The following is a 23,453-nucleotide window of genomic DNA, read 5'->3' on the forward strand; positions in this document are numbered from 1 at the left end:
AAACATAATGCTTTGTTTCTGGTTAATTTTCTACCAGTATAACCATCAGCAATTGAGTTTACAAAAAAATATAAATGATATATGAGTATATTAAGAGAGAATAAAGAAAAGAGTTCACCATTCAAAGGATCAGTACTATGAATAAAATACCTAATAATCGACATTGTGTGAAGTTTAAAGTGAATAAGGAAGTGAGAATACTTTAACAAACAGTTCCTGGCATATTGAATACGATCTTGAAGGAATCTCAAAAGACTAAAAAGGTCAACACAACAGTAGACAGGGATGGGAGATCACAGCGGGGAAAACATGATCCCACAGTATAACTAGGTATAAAATTTTTCCTAAAGAAGTTTAATGTGGGTATCAAAGCATTAATTAGAAACTGTAGTGATTTTATGGGTATAGGTAAATTCTGTTCTATTGAGATTAATTAAAAAAGAAAGCACAGATGTCTTCTAAAATGTTTGTAAATTATTCATGCAGGGAACACTTAAGTACTTCAAATGTATTTCAAGAAAAAAAAATACCTTATTTAGCAAGGTTAGATAAGTGATGTATTTCACATTAATACAATGAAACTCACCAAAGGTAGTTGGCCAAAACAAAGTTTGCCTGTAATGTGGTCCAGGCTCTCTGGAGGCAAAAGAAAGAAATCTCAGACAGCAATCAATAAAAAGCAACATTTCTGAAACTGGTGCGGGTAATTCCTCTTCTTAAAAACATGATTTTGTAGTATTTTATTATTTAAGCCAGACAGCAGTGCTGCGAAGAAAACCGATGTTGGCTTTTTCAGAGATGGTTAATTTTACCATCTGCATGGGGCAGGGGAGAGCAGATAAAAAGATATTCCACTGAGTCCCTCTGAGAACTGGGTCAGGGTTTAGCTCTTGATTGCCAACATAAATCTCATTCCTAAGTGCACACCAATCATGGAACAGTTGTGGTAGTGCTGAGGAGGGGAGAGAGGTTAGAAGATCCTTCCTACCTCCCTATTGCTGTATGTATGGCCTTGGGCAAGTCAATTAATTCAGCTAAACCTTTGTGTCGCTGTTTGAGAACAGCAATTCCTACCTTTGTTTTAATGAGAAATGATAGCTTTTACATATTCCAATTCTTACTTTGTCCAGTGAATGGCTTATCGGTAGGTGAAAATTTGTTAAATAAATTTCGATTGACTATTAGGCCTACATAGCCCACAAAGACAAAGACCAAATCTGTCTGGTTTAGCAGCACGTAGAAGGTGTACGCTCTACTCCATATGTATTACATGCTCCGTATGTGTTAAATCAGCAAACTGGAGAATCCACACTGGACATTAAATCAACCAGCTGCTCTAAGGTCCAAGACGTACGTTCATACCAACATCACTGCAATGACCTCTCTGACCTAGCTTTCTTCCCTTAAAAATTCAAATAGTAAACCATTATCCCATTTCTCTTCTCTTATGAGTGGTACCCAGAAAACTCTCTTAAAATTTAGAGAATAGAGTGATTAAAATAACCTGACCAAAATCATACCTAGTCTAGAATTAAAATACAGGCCTCCATATTCCTAAAACTACCAGGCGTCCAGACTATTCTGAATGCATTTTGTGTGAGGTATCTTTAAGTCATTGTATGGTTAAGAAAATCATTTTTCTGCAAGGAAACCTATATGTTCCTGATTGGTCTTGATTTTTTGGAATTTAATTGTGACCAGGAATCATTACAAAAATATCGATTTTCTCTTTAAGTGGGAATAGAAGACATTATTTTAAAATCAGACAAGTTCTCAGTCTGTTCAAGTATACTATACGTATTATTTTGGATCAAAAATTACATGGTGTTATTTGTTGCCCAATTCCAAGAAACCGATTGCGGCAACTTAAGCAGCCCCCAAAGTTTCTTCCTATGTTGTGCCTTCTGTGGTTTTTACCTGACCTTAAATCAACATGAGGATATCAATTAAAATAATGAAATCATTCACAGATATAAATGTCTAGAAAGATACGTGCTAACAATGGTAACTGTGAGTTGGAGGACTATGGTGGTTTAATTGTCTTTTTCTTTTTAACTTTATCTGTATTTTCAATTTCTGAAAATTAAATATACTTTTATAATTAAAAGGTTAAGACTGAAAAACAGAATAACCATCCTCATTCATTTTTATGATACTGTATATTGCTAGAGAAAGTCACAGAGCTAATCAAGGTGACATCCTCTGGGTCCTTCTTCCCAATCACACTGGATGTGTACAGTGTGCAGTTCTTTCTGTGTTTCTTTGTTAACTCTTTTTCCCATTCCCTTTAGCAGCTTCACCCATCAATTGCCTTGAGCTCCCTAAAGCCAAAAGGTGGTTTGTCATGATTATTTCATGCCTGAAATCCTTTCAAACTTGTACTTTGAGATCTCCTTTTTTTTCTGAGGGGATCTTCCTAGCAGCAGCCGTCTTCACATGGTTGTGATGTTTGAAAGGGACTCGACATTCTGTGACTGAGAAGTATGCATGGCCCAGTAGTCCCCTCCTGTGCATGTATGACTGCTGGGTTGGAGTGGAGAAGGGGAGTCCCCAAAGCAGAAACAGAAACCTGCATGAAAAGCAGCAAATTAACAAGGAAATTCACCTTTTGACCTAACAGCCAGTATGTTCAGCCAAAGGAATTTCCTATGGTTAAGAGTTACCATATAATCTACTTCCTAATATTTAAGAAAACAAGTAATGTGCCTTTCTCTGTTTCTGTGGTTTTCACTTTTTCATGTGACCGGAACAGGTTATATCAATTCATTCCTTAATCTATCATTTAAAATAGGAGTACAAAAAGAAAAAGATATAAAGCCATAGTATGGCTCATGATCTTGATTTTATCTGTAAAATGCAGTAGGGAAAGTGGGTCGTAAGTTTTTGAACTATTGGAACCGGATTCAAAATTCCACGTCTACTTCTACTTAATGTTAAGAAAGCCACTTAGCCTCTTTGAGTTTCACTTAGCCTGTCAGTGAAATAAAAGTAAAAAATTAGTTTTCCATAAAATAATTGAGAGGGAAAGATAATTACTTAGCACTATGTGTATATCACTCAGACTGCGATAGCTTTTAGAAAATGTGCACTTTTTGGCCTGTTTCCAACATTTGCTCTACAAAGCTGATTAGATTATGTGCTAGCTTATTACTAGAAAACAAAATCTTTGCTTTCGGAGAAGAACTTAATGGTTAGTAGATAATGCTTTCTTCTAGATGATCTTAGCTACCGCTGGCTTCTAAATGAATTCCCTGTATTTATCACAATGGATAAACGAAGATTCGTGTCTCAGACTAATGGCAATCTCTACATCGCCAACGTTGAGGCATCAGACAGAGGCAATTATTCCTGCTTTGTATCCAGTCCTTCTATTACAAAGAGCGTGTTCAGCAAGTTTATCCCACTCATTCCACTACCTGAACGTGAGTATTTTGTTAAACTCTGTTTTTGCCATGCTATCTGCCTATGGCACCCATAGTAATGAAAAGAAATATCCCATGGTTTGACTGGCTGGCTTCTCCATCAGGGCAAACAGATGACACATACTTTGAAAGTCTTCCTTAGCTTTCCTCATAGTGAAGATTTACCTCACTAAAGTGCCTAAAGATGGTTGAGTTTGGACTGGTTGCCTCTAGTTCTGGGAATGCATAGAAAGCTGAATCGTTAGCCAAATACCAGTTACACCAGCATCTTTTTGCTTCATGGCCAATCTTACTTCTTAGTAAATTCACAAAAGAGAAGAAATGATTAGATCAAAACAAACTATAGTAATTACAGAAAGAGGAATAAAAAGGCAGTTGGATTACTTTGACATTTTAAAGGAACTACTTACATGAAGCAAATAAGTATATAAGTTGCCTCTCTACTGTAAGCAGTTAGCGAGGGGTATCACTACTGTGGCGCCATATTTGATGACCACTGACATTCCTGACTGACCTTTTCCTAGGCTCCAGTTGAATTACCTTCCTTTTTTTAATGCACCACCTCCTGAGAAAATCAGATCACAATATATTTTCCTACTTCACATTATTTTTATTTCAGTCCTGCTGCTACAGTTGTGTCACTGAGTTCAAGCTCCTGAGGAAATACTAGGTCTATTGTTGGCAGACTTAAGTTTGGCTACCCTTAAGTTTCGTATGACAATGTGGAAAATTCCATCATTTCACAAAGCTTCTGTTTTTATTAATCTTCTCAAAATAGCAGTCACACGATTGTTTTCAGTAACTATCTTCTGATATTCTGGCTTTTTTTCCCCTCTCTAATCTTAGAAGATACTCTCACCACTACTGCACAGAGTAAGAAAGGGCCATCACGTAAAAACTCCCAATTTTCTTCCCTCCCCTCCCCTCAAAGTTCAGTGCTCCTATTCACCTCTTACTTCCTGTCTCAGTGGAAGAAATGTCTCTCCTGCTACTCAAGCTAATTCCTCCAGGTGGTCTGGTTCACATCCTGTTGATTCATTTAGGAGCATCACTCTTTCTTTCCTTTTCTGAGTCTTCAGACTCTCCTCCATTCCTTCCCCTCTGCACATTATTTTGTAGTCAATGCAAACAATCTTGAATAATCAAAACGACTTGTTATTTGCTAAATCCAAAGACCTCTTCCGGCCTGAGTCTGGAGGAGCTCTGACACTGTTGATCCCTTCTGCTGCTCTTGAACCCTCCCTTCTTTCTCTAAATTTTCTGACTCCTTCTGCCTCTTCTCATCTCCCACATGCTTCTCTGACAAAAATCGATGCACTAGCCTTCACCAGATCTTTCCCCTTCTTATATTTCTTTCTAATCTTTTTTTGGATTGCTGGGGAACATGGCCGGCCAGCGTCATGGGTGGTAAAAGAATGTACCAGAGACGAGGAAAAGTTTGAGACAAAGAAAACATTTAATAGATATGCTGCTAGAGGCCACAACAGGCCACACAGACAAGATGTGCATGTGTGAGTGTTGGGGTGAACTTGTAGGGTCTTTTATTGAGGAAGGGGCTGTGAACACAAAGGGATAGGGGAACAGATTTTTGATTGGCTATAAGTGAGGTGAGGGGCTTTGGTATATGACAAGGTAGTGGGTTTTATGACTGATAAGATGGAGACATGGGGCTGAGACAGACCAGTTGGTCTGGAGTTTTCATTATATTGTTTCAGCATTATCCAGAGCTGTTAATTTTGCTAGGGCAAACACACATCAGGAAAGGATGTACTTTATCTTCCGAAGAGGAGCAGGTGGATGGCTAAGGGCTGGAGGTTTGGGGGTTACCAGGCCTTGGCAGGCACCAGTTGGCACTGCACAGACATTCTCACCCATTTACACCTTTTTCCATAGTAGCCCTATACGGATGACTCCAAATTCACATCTGCAAAACTTTTTCCCGTGTTTAGTCCTTAATTCTCCCTACATCGTGGACTTGTCACATAGAAGATTCTTAAGGATGTTAAGTTGGAAATATTACAAGCACACTTTTTATCACTTCTAAGCCTCCCCTTCTGGTGCTCTTCATCTCAATTAGCAATACCATCAAAGTTCTCGTTTAGCAATAACTCAGGGTAGTGTTTCTATCATCAACTCATCTCCGCTGTCATCCTCAGGACAGTGAATTCAATGGTTCTCATTTAGCAAATAAGCACTTGGGAGGTCTAAGGAAAATGTGGAACCCAGAGAGTGATTCAACAGGCCTAGGATGTGACCCAGGAATCTGAAGATCCCATAAGCATCCCAGTGATTCTGATAAATTGGATTTTTGATCTACATCTTGAGAAAACATTGATCCAAGGGCTGGTACTGTTGGTTCTGCCTCTAAAAGACAACTTGGATCTGCTCTTTCCTTTCTGTTCCTACTATGACTGTGCCTTAGTTCAGACCCTCATCTATTTTTCTGAATTTTATGAAACACCCTCCCTTAGATATCTGACTCTCTGCTCTATTCTCCTTCTCCATATCCCATCCTTTAAAACTGTCAACAAAGTCTTCTACTTAAACCAAAGGTAAGATTCATATTTCTTCTCTTATCAAAACCCATTGGTAGTTACCCATTGAGGATATTAGTCTAAAAATACTTAATATCATAATTTCAAGCCTTCTAGGTTGTAAATTCAAGCTCATCTTCAACTATATATACCTCAAGATTATTTTTGATTCCTAGATCTTTCATAATTTGTTGCACACTCCGGAAGTTGTGTCATATTATGCTATTTCTTCAGTCTGATTCAGTTGCCTCGCCTGAAATTCCTTGGCCCCTACATCCTTCCACCATCCTCCTTGGATGCTGCTCTTTCTGAGCATTTATTTTTGTTTTGGGTTGTATTTCAGGGCTTTGTGTATCTATTTGTCTCTCTAGCGTTAGTATAAAGTACACACTCAAGCTGTGGTCCTAAACAGTGTCTTTACCCTGTCTGAGCCCATTTCACCCACTGTAAGACTGAGGGAGTAGGACATCTTTCAGTATTGATACGCTAAATAAATAAAGTTATGGCTATTGATGAGCACAGTGATGGTTGAATAAACATTTTTCTTCTTTCCCTCTCTCCTTCCCTCTTTTCAGATTGTTTCCTTTTGGCCTTCATCTCCATGGACACTACTTTCTCCTTTTCTTCCTCTTTTCTTACCTTGCCTATTTCTTTTCCTCACTCTTCTTTCTTCCCTTATCCCTCATTTCCTTTCTTTCTCTTCCTTCCTCATTCCCAAATAGTACCTGGAACAATGTTTTACACATGTTGGATGCTCCCAAAGAACTGTTGAATTTTTTAGTGTGTTGAGTCAAACTGGTTACACACTTAGCAGAATGAGCCAATGTGACTGAAAATATTTGATAAAATGTATACTATATACCTACTATGCATAAACAAACAAATCTATTTCTTGTGACATGATCAGGTATTTTTCAGTACTTGTACAGATAAAGCTCTTCCATATTGAAGCAATTCTAATCCTGTAAAAATCACAGTGTCAAAAAAAACAAACAAACCCAACTCTGCTTGTTAATTAGTTGACGTTTATGTTTTTTTCTTAAATTAGGAATAACAAAACCATATCCTGCTGACATTGTAGTTCAATTCAAGGATGTATATGCATTGATGGGCCAGAATGTGACTTTAGAATGTTTTGCACTTGGCAAGTAAGTATACTCACAGTTTTCGTGAACATGTATAGAAATGCATTAAATTCTGTATTGTTTTAGGAAAGAACTGTTGCAAATGTTTAGCTACAAACATGAAGTAATTGCCTTTTGAGTGCTGTGGGCTGTTAGCTTTTGTTATCTCCTATTTAAAGTCCTGTTCCTGATATCCGATGGCGGAAGGTTCTAGAACCTATGCCAAGCACGGCTGAGATCAGCACCTCTGGAGCTGTCCTCAAGATCTTCAATATTCAGCTAGAAGATGAAGGCACATATGAATGTGAGGCTGAGAACATTAGAGGAAAGGATAAACACCAGGCAAGAATTTATGTTCAAGGTAGATATATTGTTTTAATTTTCCGTAACTTATTTAAATTTTCAATATCTTATTTAAAGCCATTTTCAGACTTGAAAAACTAATATAAGATGATTAATACTTTACAAGTAGTGATGGTTACTACATTATGCAAAAGGATAAAATACTGGTCTTAGGTCTCATTAAATCACAAATATGAGAGTAGAAGTTATGAACTTACGCTGCTGGTACCATAGGGACACCAATGGATCAATAGTAGTGTTCTCCCACCTCTTTCCTTATTTTATATTAGTTCATTTACAGGCATTCATTTGGACTAATTAACTTAAACAATTTAAATACTCAAAAAGATGATCAGATTGCTGATCTGCTTGCTATCTAGAAGCAATTTTAGGGGTGAGAGTTCTTAGAAATATTTTTCATTTTTTTCTTGTATTTTTCCTTAGCTCTCAGTAGATCAGATCAAATGATGAAGCTAAGATTAATTTCACTCAACAAGATTTCAACTATCAGTGCTACTCTATGTAATTTTTAATACTGAAATGGTATTTAAGTGAACAAGTCATTTTTCTAGTCCCACAGTAAGATGTCACAGTGGCCACTATCTGAAAGTTTCATCAAAAGGAAGATTAATATATACCCGAGGGAGTGGGAAAAATTGCATCTTTATCCAAACAGGGATGAGATGGTGTCATAATAAATTAAAACATAATTCTTTAAATCCTTAAATGTCATTTGAAAGACTTATGTCACAAGAAACAGATAAATTATTTTAGTGCTATTCGTGAAGTAGCTTTCCAAGAAAACATGGTTCACAAATAGAAAAAGAATTATGAATTGAATTACAGTTACTGCATGCTGTAATAATGTAGGATAAAGTTTACGTGCAGACCTATTGAAATACAATTTCAACGGCTCCATCACTGATTTTAGGACACTCAGACTCTCTGAATATTCTCCAGAAGAAGGTCAACCAAGTGTATTATTTGTCCCCTTGAGATGATGATGGATGTTGAGACTAGCATTTGACACTTACAATGTTCTTTATTTTTTAGCATTTCCTGAGTGGGTAGAACACATCAATGACACAGAGGTGGACATAGGCAGTGATCTCTACTGGCCCTGTGTGGCCACAGGGAAGCCCATCCCTACAATCCGATGGCTGAAGAACGGATATTCGGTATGTATTTTCAAGTGCTTTGCAGTTCTTGAGCCCGTATTTCAGGTAACGTTTCTGGGTGGTCCTGGGATAAAGTTAGCAGGAGTGTCAATAGAGGAAGGGCATCTAGGCCATGAAATATGTTTCCTTAAAAAAAAACAAACAAGAAAGTGAACATAAAGTATCTTTTTTTCAGTTAACACAGTTTTCTGTAATCTTATGTCTACCTTCTCTCTCTCTCTCTCCTTATCATTTCCTTTGTTCCACTTTTCCCCCCTTTCCTGTGCATCCATCTCCACTACCTGATATTGTCCTCTTTCTCTTGCCACTGCTTCCCTGACCCCACAGACACAGAGGTAAGAGCGAAGGTCCTACCTTTAGCCCTGGGAACAAGTAGCAGCAGTGGGGTCCTTCTCTACCCACCCACTGTAATCTCCCAGCTGGGCCAAGAGGGGAAAAGGTGGACTCTCTGCTCTGTAGGATGAATAGACAAGAGCCACTAGGCATGGTAAGTGGGTTTTACTTCCCCATACCATGAAAATCCACACCACTCGGCTTAGTTAACAGTGGGGGCAAAAATACAAAAATAATGTACCTCAATGAAAAACCAACCAAGCCCAAGTCTAAATGAAATCATTTCTATTAAAGTTTATCAAGGAAATGTGTTTTACTTTGTGTTCTTTCCAGTATCATCGAGGGGAATTGAGACTATATGACGTGACTTTTGAAAATGCTGGCATGTACCAGTGCATAGCGGAAAACACACATGGAGCCATTTATGCAAATGCGGAGTTGAAGATCTTGGGTTAGTATCATTTCTGGTTTCTGTTAACAATTAGCAAGAAAGCAGCACATTAAAAATGATCCTGGGGCACCTATAGATTATATTTGATTTCAGATTACTTTCTTGAATTAGAAATTTGAATTAAAAGCTTCTAAAATGTGATTTGGAATATTATCTTTTTTTCCTTGCATTAAAGAACATTTGGGGCAACATGGAGTATAAAGGTTTTTTTAAAAAAATTCAAATGATAAAGCAAACTTTACACATTCCATTTTCTACAGGTCTTATTCTCTCCTTTGCCTCCTATGTCTGGGCAGCTAAACACTGCCAGGACATCACACAGTGCAGACTGATGCTCCTGCAGTGCTGTGACCCAGCCTCCCAGCCTCAGCCGAGTCTTCAGCACTTGCTAGCTTTATCATTCCCTGGGTCTCACACTTTACAATTGCTACTGAAAACCTTCAGGACTTTCCTCAAGCCCCTTACCCAACCCTGACTCCTGTTTTCATACTACCTTCTTCTGCATGAAAATCAAAAACCATTGAAATTACTTCCACTTCCCATCCCTTATTCAAAACTATCTGAGTCTTTACTATGCTTTTCCTTTCAATAGTCTTTATCCAAAGGAAGATGTATCTGTCCTCTTGTCCAAAATTAATCCATTTACCTTTGCTCTCAACAAACATAGTGTGTGTGTGTGTGTGTGTGTGTGTGTGTGTGTTTGTATCTCAAGCTACCTCTCTTGGTCGTGTTAGAGAGAGGTCAGTTCTCCTCTCCTTTGTCTTTGCTGACACCATGCTCTCACAGTCCCAGATTATTTCTTCCTGACCACCTTCATTCCTTCATTTCTCCTTTTCACCCCTTCTGCTCAGTTGGAAATCTTGCTCTTTTCCAGAGTTCTATTCCTTTGGTTCCACTCCATTTTCTTCCCCATTTTCCACATATTCTATGTTATTATTATTTCTAGATAATTATTATTTAAACTTTTTTTTTTTAAATCCTTGGTAATGTCTTCTTCTCCCATTAACTATCAGTGATCCCTTAACTCATATTCCTGGCCCAGAATTTTATCCTTAGCTTCAAGCTCAGTCTAAAAGCTTCTCAGTAGAAACGGTCCTCCGGGTAAACTTACAAATATCCCAAACTTAGCTTGTCTGAAGCTGAATTCATTATTTCTCTCTCACATCCACATCTTCTCCTCCTGAAAGATTTGCTGTTCTAAAGAATGACACAATCCACTACATCCTTTCTTCCCATTATGTCTATTAAATTTCTCATTTTTACCCCATAAATCTCTCTTGAGATTTTTTACATATTTTCATTACAAACCACTTTAATTAAGGTCTTACTGTATCATGTCCTTTTCAGATTACTGGAAGTAGCGTCACCGCATTTAGTCGTACTGTAAGTAATGAGTCCGGGTAGCCAGGCTTTCCCTGCCGGAAATGATTACTGAAAGGGTAGAGCAGCGACTCAGCGCAGGCCCTTTCACTCTTGCTACACCCAGAATTCTCCACGTTGTTGGTATCACTGCAAACTGAGTGACACTAAAGAACAGGAAAGCCAGTGAGAGAATTATAGGAAAGTAGTAAGAAAATTAACTTCAAGAAGAGTTGAGGCCTTCTTAATTTTAACTTCTCCTGCCTCTTACTACAATGCGGAGGATCAAATTTTATTTCTCCCTCTCCTAAAGTCAAAATTGCTTGGTAATATATTTAATCTAGTTTCTTTGGGTATCAAACGGACGTTCAATCTTTAGGCTTCGTGCAATAAAATCATTTTGACTCTTAGAGAAGGCATGAGGTGAGTTTCAATTCTTTCCCAAATGTAAACTTTTTTATTTTCTCTTAAATTTCTTGTTAATTGTTACACATTAAAAAATAGGATGAGAATTCAACAACTCTGACCAAAACAATCTGTCTTGAAGCTAAAATCTTCCAATCGTATGTCTATTAATGTAGTAATTAAGCAAACTAAGCATTTTAAGCCTGAGATCGACTTCTGGGCATCTTTATATTTGTCTCAATCTATTTTTGTTTATTACCTTTAAGTGTTTCTCTCTCCTTTCCTGAATGGTCTAGTTAACTCATTTATTCATCCACCAAATGACTGTTGAGTATTTACTCTGCACCAGATACTAATCTGTGGTAGGCTCAGTAAAGAACCAAAGAGAATATATATATAATGTTTATATATGTTTGTATATATATATAAACATACTCTGGGTTCTGTTACTAGAAATTCAAATATAAAGTAAGCATGAAGTCATTTACATACTGCACCAAATCAGCTATTCTATTAAAAACTGAACTGATTCAAGAAAACTTCTCTTTTTCTAGATGAATTTAGACTTTTTAAATATAATCCTATTAAAATTTCTCTCATATTTTACAAGCGGTATCTCACCAGCAATAATTTTTGAGTCTATCTGTACAAAATACTACACACTGTGTTGGGTGTACAACACAGGTTGGCTGGTTACTTATTTACTTACTGCCGATTATAGAAACTCAGACTAAAAGAACAATGGGAGAAGCTAAATCCTTTCTATAAAAACGTGTTTCTCAGAGCAGCAGCAGCAGAAATAGGGACACCTGGGAGCATGTTAGAAATGCTATATCTCAGGTCTGCCCTAGACCTCCTGAATCAGCATGTTACCAAGATCCTCAGATGATTCTGATGTGCAGATAAAATTTGAGAATCATGGGATGAGAGATTGAAGGGTCAAGACCTGGATAAAGATAAATTTAGGGCTAGAAAAGGCTCCAGAAAGGAAAGTTACCGATGATTGGAATGTGTGGTATTAGGTAGATGGAATCCCCCCAGACTCTGCAAAAATACAAAGAGATTGAGAATGAGCTAGGTGTGGAGACACAGAGCAAAGTTAGAGCACATCACTGATGGAGTAACCTTTTATGAGACTCTATACCCTGTATTCATAATTATTGTTCAATTCTGAGGTAAGGATAAACTACGGGTGCATCAGGTCCTCCTCAATTAATTGGAAATAGCATTCCCCTAGCTGTTTGTAGGTTGGTCCTGAAGGCAGGGGACTCCATTTATTAAGGGATCGCCTTGTGTCTGCACACAGCTGGGGCTCAATAAATGTTTGTGTAATGAAAGAGCAGCCATATTTAATGAAAAGAGCATGCTTGCAAATCAAATGGAACAAGGTTCAAATGTGACTCTCTCTTGATAACTTCCTGCCTGTGTCACCTTTGGCAAAATATATCATCTTAATAGATATCAGTTCTTTCATTTGTAAACTAGTTAAAGTGTAAGTAAGAATACTGACTATGAACATGTGTCAATATTACTAATAGTACTCAATTTCCTCCAGTCTTTCATTTAACTTCATTTAACTAGTAAATGAAAGAAAAAGGTGTTATTATCCTGTGTGAAGTGTCTATTGGTCACATCTGATGATGTTTGGTGAGATTGATTATTAATCAAAAGGGAATAAAAGATGTTATAGAAGAAAATTTTGTTTCTTTTTCAGCCAAGGAGAAAAATAATCGTTTATTTCCTTTTAGCTTTGGCTCCAACTTTTGAAATGAATCCTATGAAGAAAAAGATCCTGGCTGCTAAAGGAGGAAGAGTTCTAATTGAATGCAAACCTAAAGCCGCACCTAAACCAAAATTTTTATGGAGTAAAGGCACAGAGAGGCTTGTCAACAGCAGCAGGTCAGTCCAGAAACCAGAAATCCGATTGCAATTCACTATTTGGGGAACTTACTTTATAGACAACTTGTTTTCATATTAATAATGTACATATCCTTTCTTCCAACTTTTCCCCAAAGAAGATATCACAGTTCCAAGGTGAATAGAAGTATTTACCCATCAATGTCAGTATCTATTATAATCTGAGTTCAATTTTTAGGCTTATACAATTTATAAAGAATTTTAAAAACTGAGGCTCAGAGATTTTTGATAAATTGCCTAAGGCCACAAAAATACTTAACAACAGGAAATAAAATAAGATCTAACCCTTTTCCCCCTGACAGTGGCATCTATAGCCATTCATATTTGATTTAATTTTATGCAATTAACCTATTAAATATTTCAGTATGGAAATAAAAAGGTGATTTCAAAGTACAAACATCTCTTCCCATGTTCTTAAGTGAACAGGAACTTCTAATCTTCCTAAGAAGTAGACCATCTATCAATGTTTTGGTGGCTGTGGGAGAAAACATAAAGCATGTGACTTGCATAGACTGTCTATGTAAAAATCAAACTGAGTGGTTGCTGTAAGTTTCCTAGAAGAACTTATACTGAGCACTAAAATATGCAGAGGAGAAAGTCAGGTTGGAAAATATGAAGGTTGGGGAGTAGGAAATAGTTTAGGCAGCCAGTGTAGCATGTGCAAAGGCCCTAGGGCAGAGAGCAGAGGAGGTGTAGGAATGCAAAAAACTAAAATCAGCATGGTGGTCTTTAGAGGAAAACGGAGAAGAGTTACAGATGATTGGAAATTTTACCTTTATGCGTAATCAGAAGGTAGTCCCATTTTTATGTACTCACTCCTGCAACATCCTGCGACATAGCATTCCCTACTGGACACATCATTAGCTCTCTCTCCTTAATGGAAAAAGTGATAAGGACCAACGTCATGGGCCTCTCCAACCAAAGATTTCTCAGAACTGTGTTTCTTAGGCTATAGTTAATAAAGTTATATATATATATATGAGTTTTGGGCTTCTTGCCTTTATTGAGAAGGCAGAGGGAGCCAATTTACATTCTGTTAATATGAAAGATTTAGTCTCTGTTCATAGAAGAATTTCCTGAATATTAATCTGTTACAAAAGCTTCTACTAAGGGAGGTTTTACAATATCTTTCTTTGAAAGTTCCTAAAAATAAGATACATTTGTATTTCTCTGTAGCTGTGGAAATGACAGTCTGTCCTAACTTCAAAGTCGGCATTGAAGTCCTGCAGTCACATCTCTTTTCTTTCAGATCTGTGACTAGTCTCAGCCTGTCACACAGTGGTTTAAAAGTCATTTTATGGTGGCATGTTGCTTTAATCAAATTCCATGTAGCTTGCTCTTCTGAAAAAAGGTTGATTGCATGACTATTTATTGATTAGTGTCTCACAATTTGAAGAATTCCTGGAACATAGATTTTTTTTTTCCCTAATAAATGAATGAATGAATGAGTGGATATATTACCTTGTTGGAGGCAGGGCCACAAAGTAGACACAGATTCCTGACATCATGATATTACCATCTAATGGAAGGATAGATAAATATGTAAAACTGAAGTAAATCTGATGACGTCTGTGTTAGGAAGAAGAATCTGGAAAGAGGGCTAGAAGGGGGAATGGCAGGAAGCAGTAGTGTCATGTGTGTGCATGTGCACGTGTGTGCGTGCTATACTAACGAGAATTACAGGCGGAGCTTTACTGAAGGCCCCACTAAAAAAAAAAAAAAAAAAAACCTGAAAAATGTGAGAAACAAATCGTGAAGTTGTCCAGGGCCTAAAAGCACAATCCAAGGACTGTGGCTCTTAACTATGCATGAGGTGGAAAACCACTGGAGGGTTCTGAGTTCCCAAGTGATGACATCACTGAACCAAAGAGTGACATGATACTACTAATGTGAACATATGGCTCCATGTCTGGCTGACACATGGAAAAAGAGACTGTGGAGAGGTCAGGGTAGAAGCAGGAAGACAGTTAGGGAGGACTTCAATAGTCCAAGAAAAAGACAAAGGTGGTTTTCTTAACAGCAATGCTGAGAAAGAGTATTCTAAACCAAGGCTAGAATGTTTCATCTTAAAAAAAGGTCTCTCTGTCAAGTAATTTGTGTAAAATGTTAACCATCAAAAGATGTTGGTGTTTGTAATCTAAGACGCAGAAGAGTAACATATTTCATTAAATTAATGTTACGAGGTATGTATTTCTTTCATGTCAACAGAATGCTCATTTGGGAGGATGGCAGCTTGGAAATCAATAACATTACCAGGAATGATGGCGGTATCTACACATGCTTTGTAGAAAATAATAAAGGGAAAGCTAATAGCAGTGGGACTCTTGTTATCACAGGTAAGAAACCATTTGATTAATTATGCTTTTTTTTTTTTTTTAACTTTGACAGTGCTTAACTCCTAATGGGCTGTAAGACGTGATTCAGCACTAGGTGGCTAAAACAATCCATATATTAATGTTTCCATTTCAAAAGCCTTCTGGGCAAATCTCTTGCCTGATGAAACTGGTCTTGGAATTTGAATTTGAAAACATCCCATACCTTTGCACAAAGATTTCAAACTCTGTGGATTTGTATTCTTTTAATGTACGAGATCATATAGTGTCTCACAGTTTTTTGAATTGTGCTTTACTCCTTTATTTAAAAATGCATAGATCCCACACGAATTATACTGGCCCCAATTAATGTTGATATCACTGTTGGAGAAAATGCCACCATGCAGTGTGCTGCTTCCTTTGATCCTGCCCTGGATCTCACATTCGTCTGGTCCTTCAACGGCTATGTGATCGACTTTAACAAAGAGAACATTCACTACCAGCGGAATTTCATGGTACGTGTTTTAAGTCTCATCTTATTAACATCCCAACAACCCCTGTGTGTCTCCACTGCAACAGCTATTACTATAATCATTTACATGAGAGTGAGAAACAGGCAAAAAGTTTTCATAAGTCTCCTTGTATTAACTGTAATATTCCTGACCCTTTCTAAAAATGGCCAGCCCTGAGGATTTGGTAGAGATATTAATCAATAAATACTCATTGAGCATTATGTCTATTTCCACTTTGTTACTATACAATTTTTATATTAATATGTACTCTGCCTCATTATATCTGTACTCTGGGTTCTAAGTGCCTTCACATTCATTTTATTTTATTTTTTAATTTTAATTTTTTTTATTGAAGTACAGTTACAATGTGTCAATTTCTGGTGTACAGCACAGTGTCCCAGTCAGGCATGTACATATATATATTCATTTTAAATGAGGTAAGAACATGGAACATATCCTTTGTTATAATGGTAACTTTAAGGCATTTATTGCATTCTTTGAGGGTAAGAAATAGACAAAATACTTCCATGGGAGAGGGTGGAGAGCTAGTCCATGTGATTTTTTAAAGAGTTAAATGGCTGTATTTTATTTTAAGAATGGGGAAGTACACATGATACAAGTCCTATAATTAAGTGTAGTGATGTGTTATATGGGAATAAAGAAAATAGAGGAAAAGACTGGGGAGAAATGCAGGAGTACCAGTGCGCACAGGAACGCCCTGGGCCCATTGATAGGATTGTCTAAATTACAGTGGATTTAAAGGGCAAGTTGATCACTGCTCTCACCAGTCTGCTCTCTATAACAGCAATCATTTAGGAGCCTAAAGACCTATGCTTGGTTAAGAAAACTTTTGGTTTTAGAAGTCAATTATTAATAAAAGTTTGCATTAACTCAGGAAAATATTTAAGATTTTTCAAGTTCTGTGAAATCTGAAGATTGATATGTACCTATTATAATCTGTTTTCAATTGTCTAACTCTTTAAAAAATATTCTAGAAATTTCCACTTGAAAAAGTGAAAACAAAGCCTTTAATCGGGTTAAGATTGATTTTAACTCAGTGGAAACATTTATTCTTACATTTTTATTAGCTAGATTCACCGAACAACTATCAATACAGTATCAACGTCTCATGTGGAAACTGTAATTCCAGGTCTTTCTTTTTAGTCTGACAGATCTGGCTATAACTGTACGTCTACAGGAAGCCTACAGTGTCTTTTAGTTTCTGAACCAAACTCACACTTTAAAAAAATAACAACTGGATTAAAAAAATGTGTTTTTTTTTAATTTAAAAAAGAAAAGCTAAAAAAATAACAACTGGGAATTTGTAGAGAGAACACTTTTAACACTATACCATGTGATAATTTTTTCCTTATATGTCTATTCTGATGTGCTTAATCATAAGAATGCCCAATAGTAGTAAACTTGGTACCAATGTCTTTAATAATTTCTTCAAATTGTAAACAAAAAAAGAAAATAGCACTCAGTTTTTACTCATTTTAATAAGAAAAAAAGTGAGCTAAACAGAGAGATCTTATTTTGAAAAAGTAGACTTTGGAATTTGCTTCGTCCCTTGGTGTTATATATTGAATAATTTCTAAAATGCAACATGCATAGTTTATACAGGTAATTACTTAAAGCTGTACTGAAGTCAACAAAAATAGATTTGGGGCCATAAAATTGCCCTAAATTAAGTGGAAGTTCATATGTGGAGCCTCCTTATGGTCTTTAAAATAGTTACATTGTGTTGATTGATGTAAATAAATATAAAAAAAGAAATTAATAAAAGAGGAAAGAAGGAAGAGAAAGAGAGATGGGAGGAATGAGGGGAAGAAGGAGAAAGAAAGAGAAAGAAAAAGAAGAAAGAGACCTATGGCTTGAAAAAAGAGAAAAGTAAAGAAATAACTGAAATACTAATTCAGGAGCCTAATAATGATCAGTGGCAGAAAACATACTCACTGGCTGAACAGGCCACTTCAGTGAGTGAAAACCTCTAAGGCACACGTTTAGCACTTTGGAGATGGGCAAGTCAATTTAACTCTTTAAATAATTTTTAAAGGCCCAGATAAGAAATGTATTTTAAAATAAATGATTAAACTAAATTATGTCTTTTGAACCCAAGAAACACCTATTAAGAAATCCCTTGCATCTTTTTTTTTAACATTTTTTATTGATTTGTAATCATTTTACAATGTTGTGTCAAATTCCAGTGTTCAGCACAATTTTTCAGTCATTCATGGACATACACACACTCATCTGGCATCTTTTTCTTTTAAAGCAGACTTCAAAGTCAGACTTCACTGCTAAATGTACCACGCAAATGTGAGTGAAACGCTATATGCGTTTGATCCGCCTTTTGGAAGATAGTCCTAATGGCTAGTAACTGCTTCTGGGCTCACTAGTAGACCACTCTCAGAGGAAGGGCTCTTCTCACCCAAAGCTCAGTGAGCGAAAACCTAACAGGGATGGCAGGTATTGAGACATCAAATACAGACGAAGGAGCACTGCTGACTGCCCTTGTCTATTATTCAAATTGCACCAGCAAATATATCAGTATATATATATATTTTAAATCATGTTTTGGCATTTTATTTAATTCTGGCAACATTTCTATTATTGAATAGCATTTGTTCATTTAAAAATATAGTACTGAACACATAGCACAGCAGAAACAGTGACAGGGTGAATCAAACACCGATAAGACAAACACAGGCACTGAACTAAAATAAATCAGAGCTACTCTATGAGTTTAAAAGTCAAATATAAATGTTTTTGTAGCTATCCCAATTAACCAAACTGACATCATTATCACCATCATGCTTTAATCATTTTAATTGCTAAAAAACCTCAAATAACCTCTAACTTATGAAGAAAATAGACATCAAAATTTAAGCTTTTAATTTCAGGAGCCTAAGTTTGTATTTTACAATTTGATTTCAATAATACAGTACACTCAGTAATCAAGTATGCCGTCGTTTTTAGCTTGCTGTTCTTGATGTTGACCACTATGTGGCATCCTTGCACAAGGTTTCAAATTTCACAGCCTGAACAACTTGGGGCTTGAAGGTTTATGAAATTAAATACATTTTCCTATACTTATATCTAAAAGGTGTGATTATAGGTGATTTAAATTTTTTCCTTAGATATTTTCCAACTATATTCATATAACTACCAGAAAAAACGTGAATTTGAAGATTTGAATTTCATTTAAGAATTTTTAGTGACCGATAAGTAACATTTAAATGTATAAATAGCATTAAATACAATGTCTGTTACATTTATGATCCTGCTTTATGTAAAACTCTTTTGAATTAATTAATTTTAAAATGTAGCTATTGATTTTAAAGCCCTAAGTGAACAAGACTGATTATAGAAAAATATTAAGAAGCTAGAAATCTAATTTCCCATGCCATTTATTCTTTTACTTATTCAATAGATATTCACTGTTGTATTATTATGTAATCAGAGTCAGTAAACGTTTCTTTTGAACTTGAATTTATGCATTGGAGAATGTTAAGTGTGTCTATATAAATTATAAGTTTAATCAATGTGAAGCTTTGATATAATAAGCTTATATGCAGTTTATCTGGCATTCTATTCTGTCAAAGTTAGTCAACGTTATGTGACAAATACATAAATTTTTCAAATCCAACTATAAAATGCTTTCTACTTTGACTTTCCAGTTCATAGCTACTTACTCCCTTAGAGTAAATACAATAGCAGGGCCATTTTACTTACCAATTGAATGTTCAGCCCCTCTTGTTCTAGAAAGGACTTGAGACCATCTACCAAAGATATGTATTTATAATGTATTATTTTCTGCCTCTCCCATGGTGGTACCTGATTGGCAGAATTTTTTTTTTTTCAAGAGCCACCTACCTTTTGACATTTATTTTGAGTCATTTTCCTTAAACTGTTTGACAGTTCTCTGTGTCAGAGCCCCGATCTTAGGGAATTTTAAGAAACTTACGTGGTTAACTATTTTTCCAATTCTGGTTATTGCTACTGTAATAGTTTTTTTTTTTTTTTCTGATTCTCTTATTACAAAGAAATGCTAAAGTTGTAACTCAGCAAAAAGATTTTGCATATCTGTTTTGAATTCATAAACCTCATACGAATTGTCCAGGCTTTGCCACAACCAGAGTTCTAGGCTCCATTTTTTCATCTCTTATTCTGTGACTCTGAGCCAGTGATTAAACCTCTCTAAGCTTCACATTTCCCCCTTTGTAAAATTTTATTAGTAATTCACTTCCTTCATTCAGGTTACTTCATTGGGTTTGCAGTTCTGGTTACTTCATCATATTTTTGTGAGATCTCAATGAGAGAATGCCTATAAAGTGCTTGGCACAAGATCTGGCAGATCGTAAGTGGTTATTACTAATAACTGTTTATGATAGAGCAGTCATTCCTCATTGGAAATTCCAGAATCTTTGGCCAGTTACTTTTTTTTCTGGTTACAGATCTCATTTTTCATAATTTATCTTTTGCACTGCTTGCTGTACCACATGCCTGGTCTGAGACAAAAGATCCCAGGTATTTCCTTGCTGAAGGCAACAGAGAGGTAATCACAGTCAATATTTCTTTGAGTGCTTGCTGTTTGGCCAGCACTGGGTTAAATGTTTTTCGTGTATTTCTCAGTTGATCTTCATAGCAGTCCTCAATGGGGCACATACTATTGTGACTTTTCTCAATTTCTGAGATGAGGAAACAGGGATTTGAAAGGTTAAGTCATTTGCCCAGAGTCATATACCTTGCTGGTGACAGAGGGATCTGAAACCAAGGTGATCTGATGGCAGAGCCTGCGGTCTTCATAGCTTCGGTTTTTAATCCATTGACTGGTATTCGTGTCTACGTCCATTTAAAGAATCTTCCTCCCATTATTTGAAACACTGTAAGACAGTACTGTTCAACTCATAGCTTATTCTATAATCATTCTTTAACATTTTTTATTGAGTTATAGTCATTTTACCATGTTGTGCCAAAATCCAGTGTAGAGCACAATTTTTCAGTTATACATGAACATATATATATTCATTGTCACATTTTTTTTCCCACTGTGAGCTACCACAAGATCTTGTATATATTTCCCTGTGCTATACATTATAATCTTGTTTATCTATTCTACATTTTGAAATCCCAGTCTGTCCTTTCCCACCCCCTACCCCCTTGGTGACCACAAGTTTGTATTCTATGTCTATGAGTCTGTTTCTGTTTGTATTGGGTTTTTTTTTTTTTTTTTTAGATTCCACATATGAGCGATCTCATATGGTATTTTTCTTTCTCTTTTCTGGCTTACTTCGCTTAGAATGACATTCTCCAGGAACATCCATGTTGCTGCAGATGGCGTTATGTTGTCGGTTTTTATGGCTGAATACTATTCCATTGTATAAATATACCACCACTTCTTTATCCAGTCATCTGTTGATGGACATTTAGGCTATTTCTGTGTCTTGGCTAATGTAAATAGTGCTGCTATGAACATTGGGGTGCAGGTGTCATTTTGAAGTAGGGTTCCTTCTGGGTATATGCCCAGGAGTGGGATTCCTGGGTCTATCCTAGTCTTTTGAGGAATCTCCATACTGTTTTCCATCTATAATCTTGTTTAACGAACCTTTGTATGTTCACTCAAAGTCATCCAAATTACGTTACTCTTCCTACACTATAAGCAACTTCTGCATTACCTTATAAATCAAATTTACAGAGTTCCAGGTCTAACTGTATTGTTCTAGACAGTTCTTAATGATCTCCTTTAGATCTGTAGATTATGTCTGTATTTGCGGGTGTGCGCTGCATTTATTCTGACTGAATAGACAGCATCCAAAAAAAGACAATTTCCTTACCCTAAGGCTAAAAGAAAACATTAATTCTACTGAACATGTCACAAAAAAAAGTGTTTAAGTTTGAAATATGTATATTCCATACTAGACGATGGTATTCTTTTGAACAGATAATTTGTTTCTGCACATGCAAGAAAGAGAGAGAGAGAAAATAATCATGAAACAGAAGTCATTTCTTTTTCAATTTCATTGGCTCCCTGTCATGGTTGAACAAGAAGCTGAAGATTGTGCAGTTACGAGGCCACAAGTTAGAGAAAAAAAAAGGAGGGTGAGTTCGTAATCCCCGCAAAGGCAAGGATCAAATTAGAGCTGAAGCAACAAAGCAGAAGACCAAGCAGGCATCCAACAGTGAGATGATGTAAGCTCTAAAACGGTGCTTTGAAACCAGGAGCAATTTTTCTCCCCACGGTAGCTGGCCATACATGGAGACATTTTTGGCTGTCAGACCTGCAGGGAGGTGGTGTATTATGGGCATCTGCCTAGCATGGGTGCTGCTGAACATCCCAAATTGTCAACAGGGTCGAGATTGAGAAATGCTGTTCTCAAGGGAGATTTAAAAAAAAGAAAGAAAAGAAAGAAAGAAAGAAAGAAAGAAAGAAAGAAAGAAAGAAAGAAAGAAAGAAAGAAAGAAAGAAAGAAAGAAAGAAAGAAAGAAAGAAAGAAAGAAAGAAAGAAAGAAAGAAAGAAAGAAAGAAAGAGAGAGAAAGGAAGAAAGGAAGAAAGGAAGAAAGAAAAAGAAATGAAAGAAAGAAAAAGAAAGAAAGAAAGAAAGAAAGAAAGAAAGAAAGAAAGAAAGAAAGAAAGAAAGAAAAGCCCTTAAGAATAAAGGAACTGAAAAGTTTTGAGTGGGATATGTTGGAAACAGAGAAGTTACATTATTTGGGGCAGAACAGAGTGCTGAAGACTTAAAAAAAGAAATTTTAAGAGGACAGATAAAGCATTTTTCAAAATAGTATCAGTAGGAGAGGATAAAGTTCATGTGTTTTGGGAATTTAAGTCTCAAATTTTGATGAGTGAAAGGAGAGAGGAAGAAATATGTAAAATGTCCCCTGATGTAGTGTGTCCCCCACACAAATCAAAGGCATTCTACCTGTGACCAAATCTCGTCTCTGCTGTCAGTAATTAATTTGAAAAGAGATAGAGAGTTCTGTCACACCTGACTCTGTCTGAACATATAATTTCTTTGATTTCCCTTTCGCTACCCTATAAACATTTACTTACACTTAACTGTCATCTATGATTTGCTGTTTTCCGTGAGTCAACATGGAGCTCAGTACCCGTGTCCACTAGATGTATCTGCGCTTGGGCTGACTTCTCGTACATCATCCCACTTCCAGCTAAAGCTAAAACTTCATGCCCGCCAAAGTTACTCTCTAGCAGAGAATCCCAGTCTTGTTCTTAGAAAGCCATTTGCCAAACATAATGCTAAATAAATGGAATTAAGTACATATAACACCAAGACTTTGCTCTTCAGAGATGTATTGGCTTGGAGCAATTCCCAAACATTTATTCAGCGTTAAAGGCACGTTTGTTTTACGTAGAACTCCTTGCGTATTTAAGCATCACTGCAGTTAATTATTCTCGTTCTCTAGCTTGAAAACTACAGTATGTATTTAAAATAAAAAGAGGGGGAAATCAACATGGAAAACTCTTGGTGTCTTAGGAATTTTATTTTATAATTTTACATTGTAGACTTGATGTGTTTATTATATCACACTAGAAATACACTA

At 36.3% G+C, this 23,453-nt stretch overlaps 1 protein-coding gene across 6 annotated transcripts in view; it reads left to right on the forward strand.

Annotated features, from left to right (window-relative positions):
• Positions 1 to 23,453, forward strand: part of CNTN1 (contactin 1) — a 287,326-nt gene that overhangs the window by 169,523 nt on the left and 94,350 nt on the right. For all 6 annotated transcript variants that reach the window (XM_010974876.3, XM_010974883.3, XM_031462744.2 and 3 more), the window contains 8 exons: positions 3,216 to 3,422; positions 7,005 to 7,104; positions 7,260 to 7,441; positions 8,476 to 8,600; positions 9,267 to 9,384; positions 12,897 to 13,047; positions 15,274 to 15,401; positions 15,717 to 15,892. In XM_010974876.3, coding sequence (XP_010973178.1) covers positions 3,216 to 3,422; positions 7,005 to 7,104; positions 7,260 to 7,441; positions 8,476 to 8,600; positions 9,267 to 9,384; positions 12,897 to 13,047; positions 15,274 to 15,401; positions 15,717 to 15,892 — 1,187 coding nt within the window. The remainder of the gene's footprint in view (positions 1 to 3,215; positions 3,423 to 7,004; positions 7,105 to 7,259; positions 7,442 to 8,475; positions 8,601 to 9,266; positions 9,385 to 12,896; positions 13,048 to 15,273; positions 15,402 to 15,716; positions 15,893 to 23,453) is intronic.

Source organism: Camelus dromedarius, chromosome 11, assembly GCF_036321535.1.
Source record: "Camelus dromedarius isolate mCamDro1 chromosome 11, mCamDro1.pat, whole genome shotgun sequence".
Lineage (NCBI taxonomy): Eukaryota > Metazoa > Chordata > Mammalia > Artiodactyla > Camelidae > Camelus > Camelus dromedarius.